The sequence below is a fragment of the Notothenia coriiceps genome, unplaced genomic scaffold, assembly GCF_000735185.1.
Source record: "Notothenia coriiceps isolate Sejong01 unplaced genomic scaffold, NC01 NC01_scaffold00031140, whole genome shotgun sequence".
NCBI lineage: Eukaryota > Metazoa > Chordata > Actinopteri > Perciformes > Nototheniidae > Notothenia > Notothenia coriiceps.
The window spans coordinates 206,301-229,135 of NW_011363841.1; the positions used below are offsets into that span (position 1 = coordinate 206,301).

General features: G+C 41.7%; 1 protein-coding gene across 2 annotated transcripts; it reads left to right on the forward strand.

Annotated features, from left to right (window-relative positions):
* Nucleotides 1–6,276: 6,276 nt before the first annotated feature.
* On the forward strand, nt 6,277–22,180 carry synpo (synaptopodin). 2 transcript variants are annotated; one of them, XM_010787738.1, is made up of 4 exons: nt 6,277–6,365; nt 10,590–11,901; nt 16,792–18,857; nt 20,703–22,180. In XM_010787738.1, exons 2-4 carry the CDS (start codon nt 11,739–11,741, stop codon nt 21,912–21,914), a joined length of 3,441 nt encoding a protein of 1,146 aa, XP_010786040.1. In that variant the 5' UTR covers nt 6,277–6,365; nt 10,590–11,738; the 3' UTR covers nt 21,915–22,180. The 2 variants fall into 2 exon arrangements, with proteins under 2 accessions (XP_010786040.1, XP_010786041.1); XM_010787739.1 differs by lacking the exon at nt 6,277–6,365 and adding an exon at nt 6,482–6,501.
* Nucleotides 22,181–22,835: the final 655 nt, after the last annotated feature.

Sequence of the window (22,835 nt, forward strand, 5' to 3'; positions counted from 1 at the left end):
ATCCTGGGGCACAACAATCTATGAAAGTGAGCACCAATTTTCACTCTATTCAAACACACACACACACACACACACACACACACACACACACACACACACACACACACACACACTGCAGAGTAAATTCTTTCCTGGGATTGAATTGGGGATTTCTAATCTCTTTTACTGACACAAACCACTATTGAGTAAGTCACTGTGGTGAAACAGGCCAATCTCTTAGAGCCATAAAAAGAGTCACCAAGCTCCAACTGCTTGTGGGTAAGTTTCCTGACACTTACTAGATTTTCATCCTGAAATGATATGTCCAGATGTAAAATTGTTCATATATTCAAAGCATAATGTAAAATCTTATTAAAAAGGCTTAAAATGTGTGCTGGTTGTTGCAACACCTCTTGTCAAGCCTTGTGGAATTCACACCTTTTCTGATGGCAGGGCTGAACAAAAACAGTTGTTATTATTCCACACTGTTCATGAAGGAAGTGAGAAGCTTTTAAGAGAGAGAGGTGTGAGATGATGCTGCTCATTATTAGGTATGATTCTTCTAGGATGCAGTCCTCTTTAGATACAGCATGTCCCCTGTGGTCTTTCGAGCCTTTCCAAAGAGGATAAATGACGATCTGCAGCCTCTGATGAAACAGCTTCCTCATGACCCGTCCGTTGGCCTCCATGGACTCTTTTACCACATTCTCCTTAATGGAAAATGCATGTCCATGCCAGTATCTGCAATGGGCTCAAAGTAATGGGATCCACTGCCGGCCAGTGAAAGACCATTAAACCGCGGAGCGACAGTGATGAGCAGAGCATACCGTGGAGATTCTGCTCAGACGTGAACAGCAGGAACACCTATTACAGCCTGACTCACCTTTTGGCAAACCTTTAGGCATTACCTGGCAACTGAAATGACACATGAGCGCCTGCTTTTGCTCTTTGGTGACATTTCTCTCTGAATGAGCCCTGTGAAATGATTTTACCTCATGAATAAAAACATTCAAAAGAATATGGCTCACTATAAACCATCTAACAACATAATTTAACATGAATGTTTGTCCAGCTGCATTATTTGTACATTAACTGGGGAAAGCTTGTTACAGTAACTTATTCCCAGGTCAGGGTTTGAAACCTTTTCCCGTGGCTTATTTTCCCAGGGAAATGTTGAACGAGACTAACATACAGAGCCTCTAGTGTCTTGAGAATAAATATGAGCCCACAGAATGGAAAGAAATATCTAACCTAGTTTCTTAATTCAGAGAGTAAAAAAGTGAGAAGGCCATGCAGAGCCCTGATGGTATGATGGATTGAGTTGAATTTCTTCCAGACCAAATGCAGAGGGGGGTACCTGGTACTGTAACTGCACAGATACATCGTGAGATACTTCTGATGGGGATTATTGCTTAGAGTCAACACGTCTGGAACAGTCGACTTGACTCGTGATAACATTATGATCAGCAGCATCACAGTAATTGACCACTGACCCATTATCTCCGTTAACAGTCAAAATTGTTCATGTCAGGTTTTGTGACACGTACAGTAGATTCCCTATTAAAGTGCAGCTCATGTAGAAAGGCAAAGTCCTTACAGCAGCAACCCAGGAAAAATCTGACACGTGTCCCTTCGCAGCAAGTCATCCTCTCTGTCTCCTTTTCCTTTACTCCGCTGCTCTATAATATAAAGGGAACATTCCCAAAAGATCTTACAATAGGAAATCAGTACAGGTAAAAAAAGAGGGTAAAAGTTGTTCTATATATTTGCTTAAATGTGTAGCAACATGATGGATGCTACTTACTTCAACATTCAGTTAATGTGGCATCAGAAGTTCAATACAATATAAAACAGTAGATTGCATCAAGTTTCAATCCAACTATGTTGACCATATTTCATGGTACCTATTTTACGCTTCATTACAAACAAGAAATAAGCTAACTTGCCCGAAGTCCAGTTAGCTACGTAACAGTTTCAGAAGTTTATGTGTAAAAATGTACAACAACTAATCTCTATGAAAAAGCTAGATTTTGTGGTGCAGCTCATTTTAATTTAGTGATGTGCGAATTTCCAATAACATACTTTTTATAATGAACCTATAAAAAGCTGAAGCCAAAAATAGGATCATTAAAGAATGTTTCTCTCACCTTCCCTTTTACTTTGTCTTTTCTTTGACTCTTTCCCTCTCTCTTGCTCACACAACCCACAAGCTGAGGCCTCTGATTTCCTGGAATTTCACTACATTACACATTCACAATGACTGCTGCAGATATTTTGGGCTCATGCACTAATGTCTTTTGCAGGAGGCAAGACGACTAAATATGTTGTCAGGACCTTGCATTGTGTGACACAGATTAAGTCCTTAGCGTGGCAGTGAACCAGATCAGTGTTTGGCGCTTTGTTTTTGTCTCCTGGTAAATGTTGATTAGATTCTGCACGGCGTTGATCCAAACAAAGAGTGAGCTTCTTGTTAGGAGAATAATTCCTGCCTTGTTCCTGTCCCAGAGAGGCCCGGCTGCTAAGCAGAAAGGCATTTAGATGGAAATGGGCAGAACCAAACAGAATCAGACGGGATGTATTTATCCATATGCTGCATATCAAAGACTGACATTATTTGGCTGCTTTAACCAAATGAACTGGAAATATGCAGTGTAGATAAGATAAAGCCTGGCTGCAGCAAAGTGATAGGTTACGTGTGTGTGTTGTGTGTGTATAGTCTCCCACCCATTTCCCCTTATTCTCCAACACTTAACATTTCATTCTGATGAATGAGGATTTAATATCTTGCTTGACGTTCCATTGAATTAAGTAATGTCCTGTACAGATTACAGCCTGAACTGTATGTGAAAGGCGTTATGTTGTGTACCGTGCTCACACCTAAATCACTGATCTGTGATGACCTTTTATATTAATCTAGTTTCACTCAGCAGACCCTAATCTAGCTTCTAGAATGAGACATAAATGTTTTTTAGCAGTACATTTTACATAATTGGATCAAAGAATAACAAGGGCAGTTAGGTCTTCCACTAACAAACTTAGACAATATCAACCAAACTCCCTTTTTTTGCAACATCCTGTGTTTGTTTGTTTGATTTGGCTGCCGGAGTCATGTGAACATTGATGAGTGTGATTTTAAAGTGAATCAGAACCAGGAATGTATTACATTAAAACATTACAAATCAGAACCAGATGCGCTGGCAGTGAAGGAAACAGTGATTGTGTCCAGTGCAAGCCTGGGAGGTTCATTGTTGGTTCTAATTCCCTCACGTTTGAGCAGCATTGTTACCAGGAACATTATTAGGAGAGTGGTGATGCTGCCATTTAGCTGATTAGATGTTTTGTTATGTGTAAATAGCACTCTTGGCTAGTGTTTCAACATTACCCAGACAGACAGACGGACAGACTGCAGAGCCAGCTGATTGTGGTCTGGGCTCTGTCTCAGTCTGTGTATTAGTGCATAGGAGCTCCCACCATATGCTTATGCTGCTGTGGGTACTGGCACGAGCATACAGTTTATAAATGAACGCACTCACACTTATAGATGCACACAAACAACAGAAAAAGGACTCCAGGGTCCACAAGCACCTCAGATGCCCTGCCCAGTCTGTGGAAGCAATTTAGACCATTAAACTATGTCGTAGTGGGACTTCTGCCGTGAAGTATATTTAGTGTATATTGGATTTGGGGAGTTTGTGTGAGTTTTAATATATTAGCAGGCGCCAGTCTGGCACCCAAGCCAGAAACTAACAGAGATGGCTTACACCCTCAGATGTTGTACTTAAGTTAAGGCAGTAAAAGTCATGCAATAACAAAATTACAAAAGTTTTAGCATAAACATATTCCTAAATACTTCAAGTAAAAGTGCTTGAAATGCATTATTGTGTATTCGACTTTAATGTTAAAGCTCGTGGTTATATTTGTTTTAGTAATATGAATCGACAAGGTTAATATTATTATTATTATTGTTATAGTTGTTGTTGTTATTATTATTATAAGTGTAGAAGTATAAAATATTGTAACATAGACATCAAACTCAACTCAAAACTGTATTAAAGTATAGTAGTTGAGTAAATGTACCAGTTAATTTCCAGCAGTGGGAATTAGTCAGTTGTACTTCTCTTTCTAATGAAGCCTCACAGTAGTATTCATCATCAAACCACAAGCGGCCACGCCCTCATTCTGCCAGGCTTTATTCATCGTTGCTTCAGACCACAACACTCTCTGAGGTAGTTTATGAGAAACACAGATGTCTGGATGAAAATAAACAGAGGCTGAAACATGAGTGTGCCTTTTAACCGAATTAGTTCTCCACACAAACCGTATCCCAGAAGATTGGAAATCAACCCATTCGGTATGCAGTAGTGCACAATATGAGACGTGATCTTGACTGAGTTGCGCCAATAGAAATCGGCTCATTATCATTGAGGAACATCTACCCATCAAAACATCCGCAAGCATGGTGAATGTTTGCTCTTTTTCTCTCTGCCTTCCTCTGTGTTTATACTAAAGCTGTGCCTTTGAACAGCCCCATGGCTGTATCCCATTACATCCACAGGGATGAGCTGAGGGGTGGTATGGTGAGCATGAAGCAGAGAGGGGCTGTGTGTGTGTGATCCTAATCAATTCAGGACTCGGCCCATAGCAAACCCGCTCTAATAACTTCTGTAGATGGATTCGACTTGAGAGGGAATGCAAACCAGATCACTTAGGAAATTCCACGACGCTCTCTTGCAGCAAAAGCCCCTCTTCTTCTGAAGGAATGTGAGCTAACATTTCCCCTCAGCTCCCTGCTCTCCCACACACACAGCTGCCCCTCAGAGAGTCACGCCAGAAGAGCGCAGGCCACTGAGAAAGAGAAGAAAGAAAGATAGACGCAGCGGCTAATGGCTGCCCTCCCAGCTGCATGGGGTCTTACACATATACACATGTCAGGGGCAAAGGAGAGAGCACACAGAAATTATGAGGGAGATTGAAGGGGTAAATAGGAATAAGTAGCCTAAAGTGGGACTATAAAGAAAGAAAATATGGAGATAAGGAGAAGGAAAATTGATCTGGTCTGACAGATTTGTGAGGAAAGAGGAGAAAATTATAAAATAATACAAAGAGGGGGACTGCGAGCAAGGAGAAAGGGGTGTTGAAGGAGGAGAAGAGGCAGGGCTGAACGTTACTTAAAGTAGCTTCGAGGTGATGGATTGTCTGAGCGGTTTGGCAGGACCATCCATCAGGTGAGGAGAGGTGGTGAAAAGAAAAGTTCAGATAAACACATGACATCCAAATCACAAACCAACAACGCCTTCAGAATGACAAAAGATACTGGAAATGTTTTTGTATTGTTTGAAAATGATCCAAACTGATTTGGGAAGTAGAGGTTGGTACACTTTGTGTGAACTTCTGTTTGAAAAGTGGTGAACCACAAGAAGAGTAGCTGCACCATTAAATAAAGTAAGCTTATCATATGTCTTAAAGAAGATTAAGATGTTACTCTTAAATCTTGGCAGCCATTCAAGATGGATTTTATTTTCCACTATATGACTCAACTGCAGATCTGCTACCCAGTGCCAGTCTTCATCCCGCCTTCAGTATTCAAAAGGAAAGATTTTCAAGTTTTTTAAAGCTTCTCTGCAGAAAACTGCAGATACACACACTTAAAGATCGAATGATTTAAACCCTCTGACACTATTTCAATGAACCAGATTTTACTGAAATAGTTTTGAACTAAGATCTTCTGGAGATCAGAACAGATATCAGCAAGCATTTTAATTTCAGCATTAACATCCCTGCATACAAGCCCAAATGTGTGTACACAATGTGTGTAATGTAACAAATATGAATGTTACGGTCCAAGGGTCGAGTCTTGAGCAACACATGGCGCGAACTCTCTATTTTATGTTTCAAGTCTCGACTTCTATCATTTCAAAGCAACCATCGACAGCATCAACACACTGTGGGTTTAGCAGGAATTTTTTCTCGCATAGTTTTCACTCTTTATTTGGATTTCTCTGCCCGGTGTGCATGGCGGGAAAAATGGGTCAAGAAAGGAAAAGAAAGGGGTGGGGGGGCGAGAGGGGCTCACTGGTCCCTCAACATCCCTGTGTTGAATATGAAAATATATTATAGCATAATGTGTTCAGTATGCAAGCTTGAAGGAAACCATATGAAAAGATCCCAGACAAAGAGCCTTCTGTGTTCCAACTGACCCCCTCCCACCCCCATCCTTCGTCTGCTTCAATTTGAAGAGAGACGGAGAGAGGGAGAGAGACGGAGAGAGGGAGAAAGAGAGAGAGAGAAAGAGAGGTAAAAGGGGAGGTGTGTGCAGAGTCGTAGGAACTGAAAAGGGGCAGTACACACACTCGATGCCTCACACAGCCAGACCCACCGGAGTACAGGTGAGCAGCATGACTAACACCAACACAAACAAACAGGAAAGAGCAGAAAGTCCTGGGATTGTATCTGTCGCTGAGATTGAACCGTGATTGCTGCACACTTTGTCACCTGCAGCCCATTATAATTATCTTTAACGGGGTAAGGCACTATCTTTGTTTGGAAAGGGAGAGAAATAGTGCAGTGAACTGAAGCAGAAGAGGAGGGAAACTTTGGTAGTCTTTGTTTGAGTAGATGACAAACATCTGTGGCTGCTGTTTTCCCCTCGGTTCAGGCTGCAGGCTTACAGAAGGGGCTCTGCTGCTACATTAGCACTGTGGTCACTGATACCCCCATCCCATTGTGTTGACTGCATGGAGCCCGCTGTGTCTCCAGGTTATAGACTTGAACTGCACTGTGTAACATTAGATGGTGTATCCAATTAAAGACCTTGCTGGAGCCGCATTGACTTACTTATATAAGTAATTGCTTCCTGTTAACACAACAGGCGAGGCCCATTTTCTGCTTTACAGGAGGTCAACTGTAGGTTTTCTTCAGCCATATGTTACCATACATATTTTAACAAATGATACCCTTTAGTTAGCTTTGACAGGACAGGCTTTGAAACTGTAGAAAACTCCTTTTGCAAATGTCGTGCTTTGAAGAGAATAATGATGTTAAAACCACTTCACAAATAATCCATGCAGCATTATTTGCACACCTTTTAATTTTTTTAAAGTGCGTGTACTTTCTTCCTTTTGATGTCTAATAGCTTTCAGATTGTGACTGATTGTTTTAGAAGGTTTCCCCCTCCTGGCACCGGATCATACACACCTACTCCAAGTATTTTTCTGTGCCTCTTGAAGTTCTCCACCTGTGCCTCTGAGAGTAGGATGAGCACCACATGAAGCAGACACTTTATTACAAGGTTTTCCTCTGCCTGATTTATGATAGCACTTACACGATTCATGAAAGGGCAAACAGAGATATTTGTGACTTTTATTGGAGTCGCTGCTTTCCAGTGTGTGTTAGATGTCACTCATCAACCTGCACAAGCTGTAGCATGTTGAATATCACAGCCTCCTGAGGAATTATGATCCAGGAATGCCAATTTTGGAGCACTACCCAAAATGATTTCTTGGTGCTGCGAGGGCCCTTGAATGGTTCTTTGTCTGAGCGAGAGAGAGCAAAGGGCCCAGCTAGGGTTTTAGCTTTTACAGCTGAATGATTTTTCTTGCCAAACTGTAAAGGATCCAGGCAAAAGGAAAGAGATAACAGACACATAGCAGCTCTGCCCCTCAGGCATTCCATCATAAAGGCTTGCCAGCCAATGTCCTGACCAGATGCCTCATAATAAGTTCAGTAACTGATACACCTTTAAATCTTACAGTAGGTAGAATGCACACTTACTGTACCTGACATCCACACATCTCACATACTGCAATGTGCACCCAGAGCAACTGATGATGTACAGATGTCATACCTGAGGTGAACATGCATGCAGTGTTTGAGCTATTAGGTGGCTGACATGCTGTCTACAAGTTGGCTATTGATGCAGATGTGTAATAAATGTACAAGACAACGGCCATGAGGGACAAATGAATGATTACAGTTGGTACGGCTGCCAAAGCCATTTTTTTTTCTGCGTCATTACTAAGCGAGGTAGAGAGCTGTGGGATAGATTTGCTGTCTGAGTATGGATCCATCACATGTTGACGATGTACAGGAATTCTGTGATTACACACTAAATCGGCCTACGGGCCTGACTGTAAATGATATCCAGCTTCCACCCCACACAGGAAATCTGTGCAGGGTGGAAGCTGAGCGGGACAGGTGGGCACTTTGAAATACCTTTTGAACTTCAAGATAATTGGAGGGTAGAGAGAGGAGAAGAGATGACATCAGATCTTGGGTATGACATGTACTGTTGGCCTGCAACAAAAGGCTTATACAGTGGTTCACCAAAAAGTTATCACTCTTTTTTTTGTGAGTTGTCATTAAATTAGGATTAATGCAATCAATTTTAGGTTTACATTTGACATGAAGAACTGTCTCCTGGATGAAAGTCCAATTTTATTAACTCCCACCTATATGGCATTTCATATCTTGTATACTTCCTGATTTACAGTGACATGAATGACTTTTTTGGGATGTATACGGAAAAAGGTGGGATCCGTTTGATTGGAAATAGAACACTCAAGCTGGATAATAATAAGCTGGGACCAATGAATAATAAAACCAAAAAACAGATTGTGGCAGATGAGGATTTTTAAGAGTCCATATGTTGGCCTTTTATATTATGAGCTAAATCTGCATCTGTGCCCACGTCAATTTTGATTATCCAAAATCTGTTATTTGTCTAGTAGATAATAAATATTTGAAAGACAAGTAATCAAACCACATTTAAATCAACCCGGGACAGCAGTGTAGGACACGCCCCCAACATGTGTTCACCTCTGTTACCATGATTACAAAAAACATGAAGTCTTGGAACAAAACTGACTGTGAAAAAAAGGAAATGTAGCAAGATGGGTTGCTAATCTAAAAAGACATTGAGATTCAGATAGAACCAAACACATCTGGAGTAATGAAAGGGCTGTTGTCCGAGTGTCGAAACAATAACCCGCCTTCATCTCTTCTCACTTGACACAATCACGCAAGTAAGCGAGAAGGATTTTTGTGTCTTTCTGCAGGGAGGTGGGGCAGGGATTGTTTGGGTTGATTGTGTTCAGGGGCCAATGAGCAGTCCTCCTCCACACTGTCATGACTCAGCTGTCATGTCAGAGGGAGAGCGTCTCCACAAAAACACTTTTTCAAGAGATGTCAATCCAACAACTTTATTAATCCCGCAAGGGGCAATTGGTTATGAGCAGCAGCTTATGTCATGTACACAGGCAGGAACATACAGGAAGAAAACACACAGATACACCCGGGAGCACAGATGTGGATCATTCCAATTTACACTATAAATAGTTCATAGCATCACAATAATAAATAAATAAATAATCAAGTTAAAATATAATTAAATAATAATAATAAATTCTTGAAAGGCATTTTAGCCTTTCAAGAATTTAAAAGTTTGAGTGCAGAAGGAATGAATGATTTTGAAAAGCGATTAGTCTTTAGAGCAGGTAGAGCATATCTTCGCCCTGGTGGCAACAGACGAAATTCATGTGAAAGAGCATGACCTGGAGAGGCCCGAATGCTCTCTGCTTTCCGCAGAATCTGTTGGTTACAGAAGGAATTTAAGTCTCTCTGTTTCATGTAAACAACTTTAGGCTTGCACACCTTCGCATGAGATGAATTTGAGCGTGGTTGCTATGCCTCTGAGGAATTTCAAAAATAATGATTAGGCCTCTGCACAGCCCTCCCACTCCTGAGTGTTACAGTGGTGAATCACAACAGAAAACAAATTCAACCGTGAGCTTCTCGCAGAGGCAAGTCTGATCAGGGAAAGGATGTGTAAACATATCATTATCATCACAAATGTTGTCAGTGTGTATTATTAGCTTTGAAGAGAGAACATGACACTGTGGATCTAATGAAATGCTCCATCAGATAAGAGGGAAGGGTGCCATAGATGTCAATGTCTCTTTACTTCATGCTACTAATCTTTAATACACATTTACTTTCTCAGCATTCTGTTTCATATCACAGACCCAAAGGCAGGGATAAAGTTCATTTTTTGGCAGGTTTAATCCATACATAAATACATTTCCAAACTTATCGCCTATTTATTCTGTCATTCTTTATTACACTGAGTAAATGTGGCGCAAAGTTTTATAATGGTGTCTTTTCATTTCCATTTCCACATTCTTAACCTGAATGCAGATTAGACTGAGAAGGCTGATCTTTATCTTTAAAGGCAGAAAAATGCACTTTCATTGTCTCATAAATGAACAAAGCATTAGATTAATGCTATGTTCATTAAAAGTCTCAGATGAGCCAAACTGAGTATATTAAAATTTTCTTTAAGCAAGGTTTTTTAGACCGCTTTCTAGAAACTATCGTTTCAAATCCTGTACAAAGCAGTTGGTTTGAACCTATAATGCCCTTTCACAAAAAGCGAGAATGGAAAATGATGTAGGATTCTTGTCCAGCTGATTGCCAAACCTGCAGTTTGCCATGCCAAAGTTGTGGGCAGATGTAACATCAAGCCTTTGTATTCGCAAATGTCACATTTAAATCATAAAGCTGAAGAAAAGTTTGCATAACTTAGTTTTAACCTGCATATTTTTCTTTTTTTGCAGATGGTTTTGCACACAACATGGACATGGAGAGGAATTAGATCAAACACACCAGCCTTTCATCCTTTTGTGTACAGCTGAAGCTTGGCCCACTACCAAAAAAACTGTTTGAATAATCAGAACACAGATGTTTTCTACAAGGAGCCAAATAAACTGATGGTGGAGCTGCTGACCGCAGAATTATTGTTTTCTTGACAATTTCTTAGTTTTAGTGTGCTGATGCATTTCAGTATTAATCGAAACTACCCTCAGAAGAAATAAGAACCTTCCTTTTCACTTGTGGTTTTGTGAATAAACAAAAGAACAAAATCGATTATCCTGCCCTCAGAGGCTGTGTCTGGCTTTCATGTGTAATATATAACACAGAACACCAGAATAGAGCCACTTTAGTTGAATACATTGGAGCTCTGAATACAAACACGTTTCTGGACTGACCTTTCCTGAATTAAATGTTATTCCTCACCTAACAGCAGGAAGCTGCCATATACACAGTTCCCCTTCACGTCACTGTAGAGTTATGAACTCCAAGATAAAGGGCAGATCCTTTTCTCCGAAAGAAAAATAATCTGCGGGCTGGAGATTGCGATGCAGACGAAAAGCATGTTTTGGTGACCAAAATAGCAGAGGAGGAAGAGCGACGTCTGAGAGAGAAAAAAAGGGACTATTAGGGAGATGCAAATAGAGAAAGTGAACTGTTTCTCAGCCCTCTCTGCCAGATTTTCAACAGAGCACAACAAACTTGAGCAATTTTCGCGGCAGTTGTCCATGGGAACTTATCCAAGGCACATCGGAGCGGACCCTCCTAGGAAGTTCTGTTAGATTGAGAATAATACTTTAAGAAGACCAAAGTAAGAGAGCACTTTCATCCAAATTTCAGCAAACTACAAGAAAACTTTGGGATTATAGCTGAAATAGGACCGGAAGCAGCCACTTGGAAAGTAGAGCTACTCCTTTCCTTGTCCTTTTTTTGTGTGTCTTCCTCATGTAATGTATTCACTGCCTGCCAGTAAGCACTAAACTTCCATCTTCCAACTGGACCACAGTTTCATCTTATCAGGAGAGAGGATTGAGCTGACTGGAACGAAACTCTCACATACTCCCCTACCAAAAGGCTTTTGTTTAGCTGCCGCTGATCATTTTACCGTGGGTAACATGGAGATGGAAAAGGGACATACGTCTATCCGGAGAGGAGTGAGCTGGAGTCCAGGAGGATTGAGGAAACCTCTCCAGGCAACCCAAAACACTCCTGGGACGGAATGCAATGCATCATGGGAGACAACAGGATTCAACAAAGAACAGATGAGCCGGAAAACAAGTAAGTGTTTGTTTATCTGGCGTTTGCCGTCTTTTTCTGGGAAGCTCAAGCAGCAGCCAGAATGTGTATTGTTACCAGTGGTGGAAGGAGTACTCAGATCTTTCAATTGGAGTGTAACAATTTTACAAGTTAAAGTCCTGCATTTAAATCCTTTACCAAGTTAAATTGCATAAGTCAAAGATATTTAAACTTACAAAATAGCATGTATTCATAATGCAGAATATCTTAATTTAGAATAGTTACAATTATACTTCATCACTTAATGTAAAACAGCTGGTAAAGCTAAAGCTTGTGGGGCTATGATAATTACTTTATGAACTACTGGGTACCTTGTGAATTCACTCCCCGGGGATCAATAAAGTCATCATAAGTTATTCAGTGAATATATTTTGTATTATTAATCTTAGCTGTGAAAATAAGTAAAGCTGACAAATGGAGTAAAAGTACATACATTTCTCGATGAGGTGCAATGGATTAAAAGTATAATATTGCATATACTGGAACCACTCAAGTGAAAGTACACTTACTTTAAAATCATACCTAAGTACAGCATTTTAATGTATTTATTTAGTTACTTTCCACTCCTGATTGTTACTTTTTTTACTTCATAGGAAATGTAGTTTTGAACACATTTCCGGTGGTTGTTTGTAGTGCTGCCTTAATGCTACAGTGTGGCTTGAACTGCAATATATCATCATATCAGATAACCGATAACTGAGGGGAGTAGACAGCAAATAGACAAAACAGACAGCCCTGCCTCCTCAGTGCAACTTGACGCAGTGAAGCTCTCTATGAAACATCTGTTTCCATGCTGTAAAAATACAGGCAGCCCCAACAGCAGTGGAAATGCAATCATGCATCACTGCTAAAGGGCAGTCTGAATATACAACACAGCCACTGAAAATAATGGGCTAACCTGTGGCAAAGCCGTTTGGAAACTTCTTCAGAAACCGCTTTTTACATTCACAGACGTCAAAAGGATTTCACACTCCATAATAACACCAACAACATTTTATTGGTAAATGGAAAATGGAAAAACAATGAAACAATCCTTGGCTGGAAAGGTAATTAACTGGGCTGGGACATATCTGTCAGAGGCATTATTCAAAGAGTAAAATACATTGTGCATTGAGGAAGTATTACAGAAAGGTCATGGTCATCAGATAACTGTCCCTGATATAGATCTAAGTATAGCCTCTGTACCTTGAAAACTGCTCCCTTCACTCATTACTCACTAATTAGTTTCCTCAAAGCGAACACAGATCACCGATAATAACACTAAAGACAGTAATTAGTCGACTACACCTTTGCAGAGACCTTTCATAACACACAGATGTTACAATACGAGCGGCAGAGCTCAGTCTTTTATTTCCCCCATGGGATCCAGTGGGAGTTTGAGTCACATTCAGCAGGGTAAGATCCCAGGACCCCTGTTAATCCGTGCCTTTCCATACCGCTTCACACATCACCCACGAGGGCTAGTGCTGTCATCCCGTTCACCCCACAGCCATCGCCCGGATAAAGATAACATCCGACAGGGTAATCTAACCTTTGATACACAAATGCAGAGTTGGCCCCCCTGACTTAAATCCTCCCGCTGTGGGGGCAGTTAGCCGTCTGCTGTCACCCACACAGGGATGAGGGGATGGGACAGAGGGCAGGGGGATGAGGTAGGGAAAGTTAGAGGTAGGGAAATGAGATTCTTGCATCAGTGTCGAGGTCTGACTTTTGTTTCTGCTGGAGGACAGGAAATTCCTATCCTGTCCTTGCAGGCTGGAGCTTAGGGCCCAGAGGGTTCAGCAAGGGCAGACCCTCGGTTGGGGAGAGTGCACCATAAACACACACACTAACATGGTGATTTCCAGACAGACACAGAGGGCAGCAAAGGTCAGGAGCTGAATCTCTAGAGTCTTAGTGGTCTAATCCATAAGCTGCACATTTACTGGAGTATCTCTGCTCTCCCCTTCCCCTTCAAAGACTGCAACAAGGGATCACACACTTCCCTGCCATCACAGGACATTAGACGGAGATAAGCCGCTCAATACTTGCCATTGATTGGACAACTCTCCAGAACTGTCAAAACAACGTGCAGTCTGTGTGTGTATCAATACTCGAGCTACTAAAGCCCCTGGGCTCTTTTCTCTGAGGCATATGTCTCCGTTTTTATAATTAATGGAAACCCTGGAGGTGGTGGTGCAGATTTGAAAAAGTGAAACAGAGCTGGAGGCTGAATGACAGACAGCACAGCCTCCAGCTACAGAACACCTCCCTCCCTGCCTGTCTGCCTGTCTGTGTGCTGGGCTGCGGAGAAAGAGAAATCCGATCCTGTGTCCCGCTACAGAAAGGGGGTGTGAAGCTATCAGACGCAGTTACATTGAAAAAACTCTTGTGGAGGTACAACAAAAAACCGGAGCTCTGAATTTGAACATATAAAGGTAAGGGAATAGGCTCTTAATTGAATCCAGCCTTACCATTTAAACTTCCAGTTAACTTTCGGATCTTTATAACCTTGAATTAAAACTTCTTCTTTACTTTTTGGGGGAGAAATATGACATACTGTAATGACTTAGTAGCATCCTGTTTTGGAACTTGTGTGATTTTTACAATCTTAAAACTTGAAGGTTATTTGTTTTACTTAATAAATGAAAAACTTTTAAACAAAGTCCAAATAACTTTTCAGCTTTTCTGTGATCCGTTCATTCAGATCTGTAGTGTGCCCTGTAGCTTTCAGAAGATAAATTCATTTCTGCAACATATTTATTAAAATGTATTGGTTGTTATTATGATTTTTATTAGTTTACAGTTTATATATTTGCTGGGAATTAAATGACTTAGTGGTTGGTGTCATTTTATTTGGCAGGGACAATGCACAGTAATGAACACTTAAAACATTCAAATGTGTCAAGCGTAACAGTGCCAGATTTAGCTTTGAGCTAATTTCCATCCGCAGTCCCTCACATAAAACATTTAAGAAAATTACATTTTACAAGCATTCTACGCATTGCTATCAATTCTGCTGAGAGAAATATGTAAATCATGATGGGATTTGCACCTGTGTGTTACTTGATAACCACTCTGGCTCCCACTAGAGGTAACTAGATGTGTACAGCTGGAGGACATTTGATTTCTAGCCTTACTGCTCTGGTTCTGGTATATCCAAGTAGTCTGATTTATCAAATTAAATAGCTAATAAAAATGTCAAGACGTGTGCTGGTGTTCGCAGCTATATTAATAAATAATATGGTAGGTTCTCTCCGGCAGTCTATAAAGGAAAGAGATTTATGCTCATGTCAACAGGACTGCTTGTTTAAAAGGGTTGTGTGATAGTGCTTTCATCCCTCTTATATTGTTGTCACCAATATGTGAGGTGGTTGATATATCCCCTTCTAATAGTGTCCCGTTCTTTCTTTCCTCTCTCACTGTCAGGTTGAGTGATTTATCATAGTTGACGCTGACATTGATGTATTGATGCATCATCAAGGCGTAAACTTTTTTGCATCTAAATGCACTGTTTATAATCCAGAAGGGCCTATACTTCCCATTTTATATATTACATTAATAAGATGATAAAGATAAGCTATTGAACTTTAGATAGGTCCTTGTTAAAGGAACTCATGGGTGACCTACAAAGAGTTAATTCAATTACTGCTGAGGGTAGACTGAAAGTCTGTAAAATCAATGAGAGATGCATATTATTCCCTTTCACTGATCATGTTTATACTCTGTGCCAGGAAAAAATACATGCAGAATTAGCTCTATATAGGAAAGCTTTACAAATGATTGATTTACGCATAATTGTTGTGATTGGCACATGATAAGGTCAAGTAATGTAGCTCCCTGGATACATCACCTTATTAAATAAAGAAGGAATCATGGCTGTGCGAGTGAGACGTTGTCTTTCACTAGTCAGAGTTACATAAATAACATGAATAATCTACCAGATGTGTCGCCACAAGCAGTTATTCTCCAATAAAATACCCATCAGAGTTTCTTCTTAAAGGTTTTTATTATGTTTAAGGAATATGCAGCTTTGATTTTCCTCTTGTAAACTTAAAGTATGATGTAGTCACTATATTTAAGATGGGAACACTTGATTGTATAGTATGTTTATAGACAGCAGTCGAAATATGTCATTTTTGAAAGCCAATTAAAAAAAAACGTCTATTAAGGGTTTGAGCTGCAGCACAAATTAACTACAGAGAGAAACCAAAGGCATCTTGGAAGCTCACGCGGGGAGTTTTCTCAGCGGTGGAGGAATGCTCAGGGAGGGACTGCTGCAGATGGCAGAGGAAATAGCTCCGCTGTCTGGAATGGAGCTCTTAAGCTCCAAAAACAAACTTGTCAATTTTAACATAGCCATAATTTCAAGGTAATCAGCATAACTGCAGTATCGGCTAAAGACGATGATTGACAACAATTTCTTTCGGTACTGTCGGAAAAATGTCCCAGATCTTTTATGAACTTAAGTCAACAAGCTTATTAAAATGTTTTTCCTCCTACGTCTGTTAGTTCTTTGTCTCAAGCTCCAGTCTGCTGAGTCAAGTGTCCACAAAGCCCTATTTTTCTCACTGGATTGGTTGTAATCAAAAGCAAAGCAGAATCAGAACCAGATGGTGCAGAAACAATTATGTGGGTTTTTAAAGAGAATATTTAATCCCTGACTTGTTAAAAATGTGTCCTTGCTGGTTCTCTCTATTTGTACTGTCCATAAAAGTGGTTTGGTGAGCTTTAATTAGATGTTGAGGGAGTTGTCTTTGTTTAAGGAGTAGATGTAGCCCATTACTAAGTCTGCCAAAGTTAGGGGTCCCTTTCATCACAAAAAAGACAAAATCCCTTGTTTATCTCATTAATCAGATTTCCAACTTTCTCTCCCTTTCTCTTTTACTACAGATCTGACGAGGAGTGCCAGTCTGTCAGAAAAGGAGCTAAAGGAGGCCCGTGTCAGGAGTCAGATCATCGCTGCTCAGCTCACAGTCCCTTCAAACTCCAGCTCCAGAGGTGTGCAGCTTTTCAACCGGCGCAAGCAAAGGGTCAGCGCCTTTACACTCGAAAGCTGTGGAGAGGGGTCAGGGGGTGACGGACCTGAGAATGTGAAGACAGACCCCTCTAGTAACAAAATAACATGGGCAGAGAAGAGCACTGAAGAAAAGGATAGAGACCTGAACTTTAAGAACAGTAAGCCACTCTTGTCACTACCTGGTAGGGTACATTCAGTAGGTGATATCATGGAGGAACCAGCTAAAGATTTCTACAAGGTGGACGAAATGGAAGACAGTGTTATCCAAGAGAGACATTTCCTACCTGTCAAGGAAGAACAGGAGGAAGAGGAAGAGGCAAGAGATAAACTCTCAGTGGAGCTTGAGGACAAAGTCAAGGATGAGATTCCCCCTGGAAGTAATAATACTGATCCGGTTGTGATGAGACAGGCTGAGTGTGAGGCAGAGATAAATGAGGGCCACACAGGGCCAATTCGCCCTGGAAAGCTTCATAATGGCTGCCACAGTACCTCTGGGCCTGAGAGGGTTCTTGTTCCAACAACCAAGCAGACTAACACCATCATCAATCGAACGGCCAGGCCTTTTTTCTCGCCATTGACAGTGCAGTCACCAGAGTCCTCCAGCCCTGTCATGGACATTCCCCCTCCTCCTTCTTACGACACTCCTCCCCTCCCTGTTTACACTGCTCCTCAACCTTCGGCGTTCTCACCACTGCCTCCGCCTCCGTCATATCCCACACCATCTCTCCCGGCTTTTACAAACCAGCCGCCGCAGAACTTCTACTCCAGTCCACCTCTGATTTCTCCCGTCTTGTCTCCTCCACCTCCCCAGTTCCCTGTGTCTTCTGTCTCTCAGTTCCCACCCATGCCCCATTATGGCCCTCCCAAAGTCCCAAAGCCCTCCACCTTTGCTCCTCAGCCTGCTCAAGAGAGGAAGTCTATAACACCAATCAAAACGGGAATACTTGAGGAGGGTGCTGCTAGAAGAGGGAATAGGAAGTCAATGTTCACCTTCAAAGAGAAGACAGTGGTAGCTCCGAACCCTGAGCTTCTCTCTCTGGTGCAGGGGGTGGATGAAAGGAAGAAACATGGACATATATCTGTGCCTGAGCCAGTATCCGAGGAAGAGTTGCTGGCATTGGGTGCTGAGGCCTCCAACTTCCTCGCCAAGGAGGAGGACAGGGCAGAAGAGGAAAGAGCTCCAGAGTGGGCTTCCAGCCTCAAGGCCTCCAGGACCCGTCCCAGGGCAGAGCATGTGCCAGATCATAGCCTCACCAATGTGTCAGGAAAGGGGGCTGAGCTGTTCGCAAAGCGACAGTCCAGGATGGAGAAATATGTTATTGAGAAGCAAAATTCGGGACAAATGAGGTCTCCTTCTCCCACTATGTCTCTGCCACCATCTTGGGTGTACCCAGCAAACATGCCTGGCAGGGTGAAAGCCATTGCAAAAAATTCTGACATGGGGGCTCAGCTTTCAGAAAAACTAAAGGCCCAACAAGCTGTCCAGCAAAAACCAAGACAAAAAGCCCCAGAGCCAGAGCCAATCGCAGAGCCTCCGTTAGAAAATGGTTGCTCCAAGTTAGAGATGGACTTGTCGAGGCACCGGCCTTACCAGCTTTCCTCTTCCCTCTTCATCCTCAACCCAGTCAAGGACCCCCTTAGTACCTTACCCAAAGGAGCACCACAGTCCAAGAACCTGATATCAAACCAGCCTTTCTCTAGACAGACTTCCTTACCTTATAACCCTCCTTCTCACTTCCGTACCCAGAGTATGTCACCACAGCTGCCCCTCAGCCCCACAAGAAGAGAAGCTGAATATCCACCAAATCCAGCTTATGGGCAGCCAAGGATCAGCTCTCCTATGTCGGCCTTCTCTCCAGAGCGAGTGTCCTCTCCACGGTCAGGGGTCCAGGCACCAAGGCCTATGTTTTCTGCAAAGAAGGCAGGGATTGCACCACAGGTGTGGAGACCCTCTCTCTACTATTTCTAGAAAATGTGTTTGATGCACTTTTCCGTTTAACTTGTGCCTTCTAGGACTGTTTATTGTATTATAGGTAAATAACAGAGCGGAATATTTGATATGTGAAAAGTCACATGTTTCAGTAAGCAATTGATTGTATAAGAAATGATTGATAATAGATGCAATTAGGGCCGTACCGTGCCTGCTTCTTCCAGGATTATCTAAGTGACAACAACTAAATTGTTCACTGAATCTATAATTGTACTTTTCCGCAGTAACAAACACCCAAACAGCAGTAATTACCTGCAGTTAAAATTCAAATGTGCCAAGCGCGTCAGCACTAAAATACTTACATTTTTTGTACATTTTGAAATATGATCAGAAACAACCTCACAGTTTTTCCACTTTTCTCTCCCAGTCCTGTGGGCACCAGGGTGATGCTGCTTCATAAAGCACTTTAACAGATGGTCTGGCATCTGCTTTATGATCTATGGTTTGCAATTTAATTCTGCTCACTGACATGAAAGTTGCAGGGAGAGAACTCCTTTTATGTCTTTATGTCTTAGGGGTAATTTACTCTGCTTTCCAGCATTTCCTACATAAATATATAGTGTGTACTTTGATTCTTTGATGTTTCAATTCTACAGGCTGCATACTAATTTGTATCATGGACATATATATTGTTTTCGTGACTTAAAGCTGTAATTCCAGAAGTATTTTCTCACAGAACATAATCAATCACTGTTGTTATAGACTACAGGGTTTGTGTTTGTTTCATTTCATAAACTTTGATTCACTGCTCTCTTCTGCTTTTTTCCTGTCTGTAATGATTGATTTATTTGTGTTAGAGTGAGTCTTTCCTTCTCTGATTAAAACTTTGTGTGACCTCTTTCTCCTTTTTCTCAGTTCCTGACTGCACTTACTTCTTTCAACCATTAGTTTGACTGACTACTGTTTGTTATTTCACTTTCCTTTCTTTCTTGCAATCACTGCAAACACTTGAACATGCAAATAAACTTTATGTTTCCGTTTAACGCAAAGATCACAGATCTATTTTGGAAGAAAGCATGGTGACTTTGAAATTAAAATATTTATTCCATCTTGCCATTGCAAGATATTTGAGTCATAATAAGAATTTGAGTTATGTGTGTTCATGTTAAGATCTGATACTTGTTGATGTAGGGGGGGGGTTTAACATTCAGACACATGGAATAACCTTTTACCTGGGTCTGTTTCTTTCACAGATGCGCTGAACCTTAGTAATGTGATCAGTGACATTCATCTTAAAGACCATACATTTTCAGGATACTAAGCCGAGCAGTTCAGTCTATGACACAGTGTTTATATTTTGATTACGGAGTGGAGATTGTTTGCTCTTAATTAGTATGTGCATAAGAAGGAATGCTGTCCTTGCTTCAGTCGAGTAACTTCATATCCCTGTAAAGGTTAACCATCTCAGGAAGGCTAAATGACAGTAACCTGAGAGGGACACTAAAGACTGTGCATGTGTCCTAGCAGTGTCCTAGCCAGGCTTAATGAAGAAGAAGAAGGGAGTACACAGAGATAGGCTGGATGCCACTGGGGGTCAGACTTAACACTTACAAAATATTTGACCCAAAATGCACTTAGTCTCGAATAGACTTAAGGCCTGTTTCACTGTAACATGTTGGGCTTTTGCAAGTTTAAGCAAAACAAAAAATCTCGCCATGGTCAAATCAAAACCTTAGCATTAACATAACGAAGACATTTATTTATTTCAAATGATTGTATAACCATTTGTTATTTGCATGTTTGTGTGATGTATTTTTGAATGTCTAAGATATATAATTTGTCCTGGTCCAACAGACACCAACGGATTCCTCCCCAGTTGAATCCCGCAGTGAGGCTCCAACGCCAACCAGGACGCCCAGCCTCACCAGACGTTTGAGCAGCCCAGAGGGCCCGGCACCTGGGACCTGGGCTCCCAGCCTCCAAGCTAACCGGCCCTCCACCGCCATCTCTAGCGGCTCAGTAACTTCCCCTGTATCCTCTGCCAGAGGTACCAGATGCCAATCCCCTGTGGCCAGTCAGAATATCCAATTGTCCATGGTGACCTCCAGTACAGCACCCAGAACCTCTCAAACATTTACAGCCACTTCTTCACGCTCTTCTCCTTGGGGTTCAAGATGTCAGTCGCCAATGGTTAGCCCGAATACCCAGTCTTCCAGCAACACCTCTATTCCTGGTTATAGACCATCCCAAACACCTACAACTACTTCCCCTTTTTCTCCTCCTTGGGGTTCAAGATGTCAGTCCCCGATGGTGAACCAGTGTACACAATCTTCCACTGTATCCTCTACATCCAAACCAACCCCAACATCTACAGCTGCATCACCACGCTCCCCTCCTTGGGGATCAAGATGCCAGTCCCCTAAGGTGAGCCAAAAAAGCCATTCTTCCACAATTACCTTTGTTCCTACATCCAGACCAACCCAAACATTGACAGCCACCTCTCCTGTGTCTCCTCCTTGGAGCTCACGTCCCCAGTCTCCTGCACTCTCCCAGACTAGTTTATCCTTCTCCACCACTAAACCTCTGCACACATTTTCTGCAACCTCTCCTGTTCCCCCACCAAAAGACAGTCGCTGCATGTCCCCCATTGTTGATAACCAAGACTCTAAAGCCAACCACCGCCTCCTGGCCAAGAACATCATCAATGCAGCCAAACGCAAAAACAGCCCCTCCCCTGGAGCACTGAGCGGCCACAGCCTCCCCATCTCCCCACTGGGAAATTCTCACCATGGCTACGACTGTAACAAACCACCCATGAGTCCTTTCCAGTCACGGGCATTTGGGGCCCAGTCCCCTACCTTCACCAGCCCTCCTCCAACCCCAACACAGAGGATCTGTTCACCTGTGAGGCTCTACAACACTCGCTCCCTCACCGACTCTGACGCCTCTGTTGAGTCTGAAGACTCAGGCCTGCGATCGCCTGGCCTGCACTCCTACAACACCTGTCCCCGTGGCTGGGGCGGCAGCCTGAGGGTGAAGAGAAGCACTGTCTCCACGGACCTTTGAGGGTATTAATGGAAGGCAATCAAAGCATGATTTAGGTTCATAGACATTTTGGGCATTGGGTTAATCAGAAAAAGAGTTTCTGATGACGCATTATTATACTTTTCCTTTGAAGATACCTTTCTATAGCTTTGAATACCAACCCTTGACAATGGTAAATATGTTATTAAGGTAGTATTAGTACTTTATATGACTCACATTCAAAGTATGTACTGACAAGAACAAGCTTTTTACATAACCCAGTTGCTGTGGCTTGTATGCTTCTTAAATACCAAAAAGACAAAAAATAGAGTAACCAAAGATATTTGAATCCGCTTCAATATGAATCCTTTTACACAAAACATACATTCACACTGTTCCAGTTAAATTGTGTATGATTACATCGTTTTTAATGTTATAAATGAAATATCAATATGTTTGCTGGGGTGACGCAAGTCAAAATGGGAAGAGACTTGAAGAATCGTAAGACATAGAAGGGACACATGGAGTGAATAATGTAGACATTTAGCTGACAAAAGCACAGTGGTAAGCGGTACAATGCTAATCACATTATCATACAGGGTCACAGTATTCACCACAGTTTATTACCCATTTTAATCAATGGGAAATAACTTATGCATAATTATCGCAGTGCAATAATCAATTTAACACAGCGAATGTTATGTATGTTATATGTTTTTATGTACTACATTTTCTAAAATGAATGTAAGCTTTACAGAAAGATTGAGGGGGAATGACGAGGAGATGAAAAGACGAAGAGTTATGTAGAGGTTGGGGCATTTACGCACATGTTCAATCAAGCACCTGATTCAGGACAAAGAAATATTCCAAAGACTTATTCCCCTATGTAAAACCATTGACGATGAACAATTCAATAAACAATAGCCGTCAAAATGCAAAAAGTGATGGCATATTGATTGTAAT

Excerpts from the sequence above, each read along its gene's own strand:
- synpo (XM_010787738.1), top strand. The coding sequence starts at position 11,739 with ATGGAGATGGAAAAGGGACATACGTCTATCCGGAGAGGAGTGAGCTGG. Across the intron at positions 11,902-16,791 it reads ACAGATGAGCCGGAAAACAA|ATCTGACGAGGAGTGCCAGT; the intron begins GTAAGTGTTTGT and ends CTTTTACTACAG. Across the intron at positions 18,858-20,702 it reads AGGCAGGGATTGCACCACAG|ACACCAACGGATTCCTCCCC; the intron begins GTGTGGAGACCC and ends CTGGTCCAACAG.